The sequence below is a fragment of the Orycteropus afer genome, unplaced genomic scaffold (genome assembly GCF_000298275.1).
Source record: "Orycteropus afer afer isolate SDZICR_OR568_19922 unplaced genomic scaffold, OryAfe1.0 scaffold00020, whole genome shotgun sequence".
Lineage (NCBI taxonomy): Eukaryota > Metazoa > Chordata > Mammalia > Tubulidentata > Orycteropodidae > Orycteropus > Orycteropus afer.
The window spans coordinates 9,069,498-9,080,461 of record NW_006921607.1 but is presented as its reverse complement, the minus strand read 5'-3'; the positions used below and the strand labels follow the sequence as shown (position 1 = coordinate 9,080,461).

General features: G+C 46.8%; 1 protein-coding gene across 1 annotated transcript in view; it reads right to left on the bottom strand.

The window, feature by feature from the left end:
• Nucleotides 1–1,522: 1,522 nt before the first annotated feature.
• Nucleotides 1,523–10,964, bottom strand: part of CBFA2T2 (CBFA2/RUNX1 partner transcriptional co-repressor 2) — a 51,236-nt gene continuing 41,794 nt past the window's right edge. The window contains exons 8-10 of the mRNA XM_007934566.2: nucleotides 9,042–9,110; nucleotides 6,467–6,657; nucleotides 1,523–1,822 (exon numbers count right to left, since the gene is read on the bottom strand). Of these exons, the coding sequence (XP_007932757.1) occupies nucleotides 1,523–1,822; nucleotides 6,467–6,657; nucleotides 9,042–9,110 (560 nt within the window). The remainder of the gene's footprint in view (nucleotides 1,823–6,466; nucleotides 6,658–9,041; nucleotides 9,111–10,964) is intronic.

The window sequence follows — 10,964 nt, the reverse complement described above, 5'->3', positions numbered from 1 at the left end:
TCATGAAAGGACAGAGTGCCAAGGACAGACCCAGCATACATGAGACATCCTATGTCTTAAGGAAATGTACTGGAGGCTCAAAGATGGCAAGAGGGTCAGGGTCCTTGGGCTCCCAACGAGACCTGCACTGGCAGGAAAGAGTAAGTGTGGCAGTTTCCAGCACCCTCCAAAGTCCGGGGCAATGCCATCCTTGGGCTGAGGAGAGCCCGATTAGCAGCTGGAAACCCCCTGCTGACAGAGTGGTCAGACTCCCCTAAAATGGCTGTTATATTTCACAAAACTCTTCTCAGCCCCCAAACAGAAGGTATTAAACAAGGGACAGGAAACTGAGATTGCATGCCTAATAGTAACCAATGGTTGGTTGTTCAAATGACAGAGTATGTCTGACACCAAAGTATGAGGTCTGAAGAACTCTCAGGCCCAGGAGGTCTGCTGAGACGTGACTAGGCCTTCCTGGGTGAGCTAAGTCCTATCTACACCCCACGTCACGTCCTGTGGGACAACTGTAACTGGACAGGTGCCAGAAAGCATGAGAAGATCCACAGAGTGGTCTGGATGGACAGCATCTGAGATAAAAGGACACAGAACAGGATGACTGGGCAGTCAAGCGGTGAGAAAAGCTTCTGTATTTCCAAGATGATCCATTCCATAATTTGACGGTATTAGTTTGGCCAACATGCTCCGAGAAAACAGACTACCCACAATCGAGTCTCACTCTCTCAGACCAATCCATGCGCTGGGAACGATTTTCTGCACAAGCAAAATCCAATGAGAGAAAAACCGCAGGTCCTGCTAAAGCAGCCAGCCGGGCTGGAAGACCGTGCCCAGAGTGACCTGTGATGCTTGGTGCAAGTTCATTTATTGTTTATTGTTAACGGTGATGTTACTGTAATGGTGACTTCTTTCCCACTGTTTCTGAGTCTTATGTCTGAACAGCAAGGTGGAAGAGGGAGTCCTGAGTGCTGCTTTCTGCCTGGGGAGCAATCAACGTCATTTGCTGAGTGTGGAAATGAGCCTCAAGGAGGCGTTCGGGGAGAGAGGGCCCCTCCCTGGTTGGAGGTGTCCCCTCCACAGCCTGGTGCCAGCCTCAGGGCCACGTGAGGACAGTGGATGGAGCGGGAGACAGTACTTGGGATGAACTGCCTCCAGCCCAGCTGGACAAGTCAGTCTGCTGCTTCAAGGAAGCAGGGAGGGGAGCTGGTGGTCTACACTGAAAAGAAGCCAGATATGCCAGCTTTAGCTGGGAGAGGAACAGACCTGGAAAGTCATGGGGGAGGTGGCTCAAGCCAGCTGCCTGTGTGCAGAGAGAATGGCACTACAGTCCCACAAAGGACACAGATGGCTGACAGGGAACTGGGGCAAATGGCTGGACAGAGTTATACTTTTCCTGCCTTTAGTTCATTGCCTGTTGATGACCCACTGCCTACCTCACTGGTTTAAACAGTGCCCGCTGCACCCCCCACCCTGGGGCAACGAGTGTTTGTTGAGCTGAATGGTCATCAGGCGAAGGGGGGTCTGGGGCTCAGAGCCCATTGGTGTCGATGGCTGTCACAGAGGCAGGAGTTGAGGAGCGTGACGTGGTTGCTGAAGTCTTGTCCAGGGCTGGGCTTGGCACGCTGCAGTCGGCCGACCTGGCTGAGGAGCTCCTCCCTCCAGGCAGCAGTGGCCGGCTCTGGCTATGGGGACTCTGGCCATGCAGGTTCTGGCCACAGAGGCGGTGGTGCCGCTCCCAGTCCTTGTGCTGACAGAAAGAGCCGCAGTAGCGTGCTATATTGCAGCCGCTGCACGTCTCGCTGGCTTTGCGGCCACAGTTCCAGCAGTTCTGCAAGACACAGGTATCACTTAGTGGGTGCTTGCTCTGTGGGGCAGGCCTGTCATCACTAGTGGAATGGGGGTTGCACGGGGAGCACCCCTGTGGCTAAGTCCCGCCTCCACTGGTACCTGTTTAGCTGTAGGATAGACACAAGCCTGAGTTCCCTGCAAATCAGGGAAGCTACCTGCTCATGGGATGATGGGGACAGGAGCACCAGCACAGGGTGGGTGGTAGTCCCCACCTCCTGTGGAAGGCACAGACTCATTTTCTGGACTCACATTTTAATCCTCCGTGACTAAACCAAACCCTGTTCCAGGGTCCACACGGCTCTCTACTCTGACACCACACACCCACACTTGTTTAGAGAATCGTGTTCTCTCTCACTCTTCCTAGTGGAAAGAGCCTCACTGTTTTCACTGAAAATACCTGATCTTTTAACTACGGCTTTGAATTGGTTCTTCCCGGTTCAGGCAGGGCTAAAGAACTGAAACTGGAACAGACCCACATTTTTTAACTGAACTGGAACGATAACCAGGATGGGAAAACTACAGGTCGTAGCCCTGCTAGAAACTTACTCCTACGGATAATCCACCCCAGGCTCCTGACAGGGCTCAGGACGCCTCTTTGGAGCCTCTCACTCCAGAGCTCTGACCTGTCATTTTCCCCACTTCAGATCTCCCAAATTTAAAAAATTCCAGTCTGCTCTTGTTTCAATTCATCGGCCATGATCAAACTGGTTAGTAGCCCTGCTTTTAACAAAGAGCATAAAGGAGCGTAAGGCAATAACCCATCTTTTAAAAAAGTTACCTACCAGGGAAGCAGGATGGGTGACCAGGAACAGAGGCCGCTGTGCTACCTCCCCTTTTGTCTTCTAATGCTATTTTCCTTTTAACGATGTGGCTAACAGCAGTAGATGGGTTGGGGATCATGGGAATATCTTTCTGGATTGAATACAAAAGCCACTTACAATAACCTCAGAATCTAGGGCCCCTGGTATCTAGGTCAGGGAGCTTTCTTATGATTTATACTTTCCTAGTAGGAAGGGAAGGAGCTCTGGTTGCATAGTGCCTAAGGCACTTGGCTGCTAACCAGGAGGCTGATGGTTCAAACCCAGCAGCCACTCCTCGGGAGGAAGGTTGGGCAATCTACTTCCGTAGTGATACTGCCTCAGAAACCCAAGGAGGGGTCGCTATGAGTTGGGTCTGACTTGATGGCACATGACAACAACAACAACAGTAAGAAGGGAGGAGCTCTGGTAGCGTAGTGTGTAAGGTATCTAACTGCTAACCAGAAGGTTCAAACCCACCAGCCACTCCTCGGAAGGAAGATTAGGCAATCTATTTCTGTAGAGATACTGCCTCAGAAACCAAAGGACAGGTTGCTATGAGTTGGATTGACTCGACAGCAGTGAGTTTGTTTTGTTTTTTTATTAGGAGGGCAGGTGATTGCTATAGCTTAGCAGAAACCACCAGGGGAAAGAACACAGTACAAGTTGGGAATGTACTAATTCTATCACAGAAGGTATGAGCCAAGTGAAACTTGGATAGAGCTAGAAGTAGCAGCCATGCAAGAAGTAGTAGAAATGGGCAAACTGGGCAGACAACTTTGCATTTTCCCCAGTCAAGTAGGAAGAAGAGCATCGTCAAGAAGGCAGCCTCCATGTTTTCCTAGGTATCAGGCAAGAGGAAGGCTCTCCTGGCTGCCAGGAAGGACCTCAGCAGCTGGCCTGTTGCCCCGCAGAAGCCAATCATCAGACTACATGTCTGTAGTCCCATCAGGGAAGAAAGAAATCATCCCCAGGGAAACCAGGACACTTGTTCTCAAGTATGAAACAGACAACAAGCACTAATAGGACCTCGGGGCCTAGCCCACTTTTTCTATTGTACAGATGGGAAAACTGAAGGCACGAGGAACAGGGACTTACCAAAATGACCAAGTAGCTATGCAAAGTATGGAACCCAGACCCCCTGACACCACTGTACTCAATGTACAAACTAAGTTTCAGAGAGCATTAAAATGATTACAGATTCCTTTCTAATGTAACAGGATTCTTAGGAAATATACTCTAGAGACTCTTAAAACCTGCCAAGAACAGCATGAGGACCAAAATAGTGAACAGAAGGATTCTTAGGCTACATTTATAGATCCTCCAGCAAACTGCACTCCAGAGAACAGCATACTTTGAAGTCTTCGAGGCTGACTGCAAACGGTGCCTCGGCAGATCACTGCTGCCTGGGGGAAGAACTCAGATACTGCCTACACGGGGGCAGTGGAGACACAGGGCCGGGGCTGTGCCAACAGGAGGCCTGACTCCCTCCGGAAAGTCAGCAAGAACATGTCAGAACCGGGTCACAGTATCAAACCACCGGTACTTTTCACCTTAGCTGGTATTTTTAAAAATTATTATTAAAATTTTAAAATAAGTATTTTATGATTTATGAGCTGCAATAAAGCAAAAATAAACAGTCTCGCAGAGGGGCAGGATCAGAGAGACCCAAGAACAATGCGGTTAGTGTCAGAGCAGCCAGGGGCAAGAAGGGCAGTTTGACGTTCTCTTCGGCTTTTCCATGACTTAATTATAAGGCTTTTTGCCAAGACATAAGACAAAAGCCTTACTGTTACAGTCACCCTTCAAATCAGCATTCCTCAAAGCTGGAGCAACAGATTGGACTCAACTGTCCCCTGTGGTTAATGGGGAAAGTTATAAACCTTCTAAGTTAGTAGCCATGGAAGTTAGAAATGGGATTCCACCATTTTTTCTGTGAAGCACAGGCTGTCAGTTTATGTGAACCACTACTTCCAATGTGGCCTGGAACTACCTGAATTGGAATTACCTGGGGCTTGTCAAAATCCCAGGGGCCCATCCCACACCTCCCTCATCTTACTGCAAAATGGTCCCAGAGGAAACAGAGCATGCCTGTGGTGGGGATACTGGGGCTTCTCATTTCATCCCCACACCCCTGGGCATACAGGGGAGATGGTTGGTTCTGGCCAGGAAGGAGCTGCCACAGCTTAGGGACTGCTTAACAACACACTAACAGAATCTTTTCCATCTGCACAGAGCATTGCAGTTTTAAAGCACTCCCACCACCATCATCTAGTTATATCTTCAGAGTAACTGAGCCCAGTACAGCCAGTGCGCAGAGAAGAAAACTGACACCTGAGGAACCGCCAGCAGTGTGAGGGCGCCTTCGCCCACACCACACCACCTTCTCACAGGAAGAAGGAGAGACTCCAGGGATACCTGCCAGACGCCAAGCAGAATTAATTCTATGGATGCAAACTGCCCTTCTGGTACAGCACAATCGCACGCGAAGCACAGGCCCTGCCCTCGGGAAGAGAGTTTGCCAGCAAGAGTGCTAACGTGGTTCCTCACCTACAGACTGTTTGGGCTCTGTTTAAAATTATACCCTGAAGAGCTGGGATCTAAACCCACGCAGCCTACACCCAGAGTCACGCTCTCAGCCAAATGCTACACGGCCTCTTTGCAAACAGATAAACACAGATAAAAAGCAGAAACAGGGGCACATGTGGATGCTGAAATGATGACTACAGATCCAGAATTAGATCTAGAGAATACACAGATATAGTGCTGCTCAAAAATGACTCTAAAGCAGGAGGAGAGAAGGGAAAGGGGATGGGCTGAAGGAGCTGTTTTCTCACAGCTCACTCTTCGTTCAAGCGCTATGAGGTGGGACTTCACCACACCCTCGGCACCGACCAGACGACGTTCAGGTGTTTTAGTCTTCACATTGCCATCTCTAGTGCTGCTATACTGAGATGGAGCCTTTTGGTATGTTGTTATGTGCCGTGGAGTCGGACCTGACGCATAGCAACCCCTCCTTGGATTTCCGAGGTGGTATCTCTAAGGAAGTAGATTGCCCCATCTTCCTTCCGAGCAGTGGCTGGTGGGTTTGAACTGCCGGCCTTCCGGTTAGCAGTCAAGTGCCTTAGGCAGTACGCTACCAGAGCTCCTCCTTTTGATTTTTGTAATCACTGTGGTGCAGAAGTATCCTTTATAGAAGTTTTGAGCAGGTGGCAGGTGTGCCTGATCTGTCTCATCAGTTCCTAAACTCTCCTCTGTGTAAACACTCTAGGGCCCTGCCATCAGCACTGAGGGATGACGTTGGTTATACTCCCTGAACCAGTTTCCTCACCTGTGGATTTGGGGATCAGCAGCACCTACCACACAGCGTCACTGTGAGGACCACAAGACTGCTTAGAGCCCCCACGTCAGTGTCGGTCATCATTATTACAAAGCACCGGGTACACAAACTGACTTTAGGATGGGTTTTCACAATTTAAACCAAATAATGAGAAGATAACGATTTATCATCTTGGAATGCATAAGAGACCCAGAAAGCAGAATGTAATTAAAATAGTGACACACTGTAACAAATGTAACTAATGTCACTGAGAAATCTGTGTAGAATGTAATTTGCTATGTAAACTTCCATCAAAAACAACAACAAAATAATTTTTTTAAATAGCCCTAGAGTGAGAAGCAAAACTCTCTGCCTGGATAAAAATGGCATTTGTCTAGTGGAAGAGTGGATTGTTTGTGTCTTACTGCCCAGTCCCTGAGAAGCGAGCAGCGGGCCCGGTCACTCCAGACTCCCCAGCCCAGACCCCAGGGTCTAAGAGAGCTCAGACCTCCGTTGACTCTTCTTGCTCATTGATGACCAGGAAGGCGTCCTCTGCAGCCTGCCGTTTCACGTCTGCAATGGTTTGCTCCATCCGAGCTCTCTCTGTTGCAATCACTTCGAAGGCTTTTTGCTCAGCCTCAGCAACAGCTTTCTGTACTTCCGACATGGCCTGAATTTTCACTTTATTCACAGCTTCTTCTAGAAGAAAGCGACAGTATAATCAACTGGAAAAGAAATCTGCTTCCTCCTACCCCAGCTCATTTTTCTGAAGGGTCAGAGCTAAGAACAAGGTAAGTAACAACACACAGGGATGAACATAGGATAGATGTGCTTCATACACTCACCTGCATTCATGCAACCATCTGTTGGGTATGTAGATAAAAGTGGGCATTGTGCTAGGAGTTGGGGACACACAGATGACAAAGATATAGTCCATACTGTCAAAACTGTTTATGACTGAATATAAAGGTGCCTTAGATACTGTATGTCAGTTAAGAGTTGACAGTCCTACAGGGGAAAAGTGGTCAGCTCTACCAGGGGCAGGGAGATTGAAACAAAATGTATTCTCGTTGAGAGGGTACGTGGAAACAAGTTTTTGGAAAGTTTGGCACGCATGTGAAGCCATTTGGCTTTTTCCCCCCTTGAAGAAAACAGGAACTTCCTAGAGGGCTCTATGGCATGCAGAGCCTGACTGTAAACAGTACCAAGTGGACTGCAGGAGGGCCAGGGTGGATGACACTGCAGGGAACGTCGGTGTACAAGGATCTGTTTCAGTCTCTGCTTTCAATTCTTTCGGGTATTACCGCGGAGAGAAATCTGCTGCATCACATGCTAATTCTGTATGTCACTTTTTGAGGAACCGCCCAACTCTTTCCACAGTGGCCACAGCATTTTTCATTCCCACCAGCACTGAATGAGGGTTCCAGCTTCTCCACGTTCTCAACAGCACTTGTTACCTTCTTTTTTATAACAGCCATCCCAGTGCATGTAAAGTGTTGTCTTATTGTGGCTCTGGCTAGAATTTCCCTCTGAGACACATTCTATCTTCTCCGAGTAAGGGTAAATTAACCGAAAATGCTCCTTTGGGGAATGCCCTCGCTGGCGCTGTAGCAGAACAAGAACTCAAACCTACCTGACCCACAGAGGCAGCAAAGACACTTCCCAAGGAAACAAAGTCATTGGACCTTTCTTACCAAGAGAAGGGGTGGCCTAGCCAACCCTTGGCCCTACTTGCTTATTGCATGGCTCTAGCTCCCCTCCATCTTAGACTTCCAAGGTGAGAAAGTGGAGAATCCTACAATCAGTCTTAACATAATCACAGAGAAACATCAAAGGAGAACAGACTTACTGGAGGGAAGCAGGAAGAAGCTGGCACTTCCCCCCACCTTTTAAGACACAGTTCTTAAAGTGCAACATTGCCCTCACCCCTCTAATCGCCTGTCTCAAGGATTTTATTTGACCTTGACCAGCAGTTCTCCATCTCTGCACGTACTTGGGTGGGGGAGCTGGCAACCCAGAGCAGCTTCAGCCCATCCATACCAGCATCACCTGTGGGGTCATTAAAGATGCAGGTGTCGGAGCCTCAAATCTACAGAACCAGAATCTCTGGGGATGAGCTCAGAAACCTACATTTTAAAGAAAATCCTCCATGACTCCCATTCACAATAGTTTGCACCTTAACAATTTCTGTCTTCATCCCCCACTAATTCTATCCCACTGGTGGCACAGTGCCTAAGGCTAACCAGATGGCTGGCGGTTCAAACCCATCAGCCTCTCCTCTGAAGGAAAATTCGGCAATCTGTTTCCATAGAGATACAGCCTCGGAAACCCAAGGAGCTGTTGCCATGAGTTGAACTGACTTGACAGCAATGTGTTTTGGTTTGCCATGGTAATATGTAGTTTCCCAATATACTGCAAGTATTTTTTCCAAGTTATATTTTATCTTAGGAAGAAAACCAAAAACCGTACTGGACTAAAACTATGTCATTAGGAAGGGGAGGCAAGAAGGAAAAGAAGGCTAAGAGTTTGATAAGGGCACCATAAGGGGCGTGAAGTGAGTTTATTTCTCTATCTTGCCAGAATAGCAAGTCTCCATTCTCCTTTGTTCTTGTAGAAAATCAGGCCGACCCAGAACAGACTGGACCAAGTGAAGGCGAAAGAAGAGCAGGGGAGTTAAAGAGCTGCTCTAAGAGCAAAATCTACAGCGTGTTAACGTAGTGGACCCAGCGTATGCAGATGCTAGGTAGTTAGGAGACCAGGCACACCACTGTGCCGAACCACACCAAGGTATATATGTACGAAGAACTGGTTACTTAGTGCCTTTGTGTGATCCAGTAGAATGGGGTGAGAGACTTGGATAGGCTATAAGGAGCCATTCCAAATTCCTGACCAGCAAAGTAACATGACAGGTAGTCCAGGAGATGTGTAGGACAAGCTGGAGAGGAGAGGCAGGAGGCCTAGGGCTCTAGGAGGAAGAACTTAGGAGGCAACCAAATGACCCTGTTACCAACCTTTCCCCCACATGTGTGCTCCATGCTCACCCAAACTGGAGACTACACACAAGCAACTAGCAGACAACATACCAGTTTTTTTCCAAAACTCCACAGGTACATATCCTGTTCCAGGCCGACTGTTGAATTCCCGTTGGGATTCTGCAAGACACAGAGAAATAGAATAGGGTCAGAACCTGACACGGAGAAATAGATTAGGGTCAGAACCTGTCTATAATCAGCATGCTTTATTTTTATGAAAGATTTTTAGCAGACTCTTCATTCACTACTAAGAAAGATGCTATGAGTTGAATTGACTCAACTTATGTTCATTCAGCGCCAAACATATTCTCACAAAGGATAAAGTCAATTGATAAAAGAGTACACTCAATTATTAACTTAAAAAAAACAAACACACATCTGAATGGGAAACCAATTTGCACTGTAAACTTTCACCCAAATCCCAATGAAAAGAAATGAAAACAAAAACACATATATGTGAAATTAGTGGTATTTCAAAGTAAAAAGTAATCTTCATTTTTTTTCTACTTATCTTTTGTTTTTGTTATGTGCCGTCGAGTCGGCACCGACTCATAGCGACCCCTCCTTGGGTTTCCGAGGCAGTATCACTACAGAAGTAGGATTGCCCAACCTTCCTTCTGAGGAGTGGGTGGTGGGTTTGAACCACCAGCCGTCTGGTTAGCAGGCAAGTGTCTTAGCCACTATGCTACCAGAGCTCCCTCTACTAATCTACATGTCCTAATTTTTTTTCCTATGGACATGTACCTATTTCGAAGGTATGCCCCCCAAATAGGAGTATAACTACATACAGATATTTATGGTATGTGTATCTGTGTCCAATTTTACTGTCTGTATCATGCACAGATCTCTGGGAAGTGCTCTGTAGATATGTCAGGGAATACAGAGTTGTTACTTGACAACTCTGAAGCTTCCTTTAAAGTCTCTTAAAATCCTTATAAACTAAGCACAAAAAATTACAAAGCAAGTTGGAAAGAAAACACACACTGTGTAAGTATGATGAAAGGACACAACCTTGACACACATCTTTTCTGATTTTAAACCACGTGTCCCCTTGTCCTAGTTGAACAACTAACTGCCTCTTGGTCTAATTACAGGTTGAGCATGAGCATAATTAAATAAATATTTAATTTTGTTAAAACATAGTAATCTAAATTATGCAGTTCCCAGGTCCAAGTGCCTACTAAGCATTAAGAATGAGATGCTGAGCATCAAATATTAGAGAGAATATCTAGAAATCATAGTTACTGAACTTGTAATGGGCTGGAAGGAAGGGCTGGATGCCTAATTAGGACAGTCGATGAAAGATTTTAGCTGGTTTTCTCATTGCAGTAGCTGAGATCAGGACCCCAGATCTCAAGGAGGAAGAGTACAGGAGTTTAGGACTTCTAGCTTAGTCTTTTTTTTTTTTTAATTTATTTACTGTGTTCATTGTCATTTTCTCCATCTAGAATGTATGCTGCTTTTTTTTAAGTCTTTTTTATTTTTTGCTTTGGGTGATTTTTTTTTTTAATTGTGATTTGAGTGAAGGTTTACAGAGCAAATTTACTTTCCATACAGCGGTTCACATATACTTTGTCTCATGACATTGACCACAGTTTACTACAATGCAACAGCTCCCTTCCCACTTCCTCCCCATAGTTACCTCTTCCCTGTGTCCATCCCTCCATGGACTCCTGCCCCTTGAGCTGTCTCCCTGTACAAAAGTAACCATTCTTTCTCCCATGACTGTTCTCTCCAAGGAGTGTATCTACCTCAGGTAAATTTTCAACTCATATGCCTGTCTTTTGTTTGGCTGGAAACCACAGGTGCCATATTGGTCACTCACATTTGGTACATCACTAGGACTAATTGTTTCCATGAATTCTGGTTTTCTTCATTCTCCTTTGCTCTGGACGAGGAGAGACCCTCGTTGCATCTGCATGGCAGCTTGCTAGGTTTTAAGATCCCAGTTGCTACTCACCAAAGTAGGAGGTG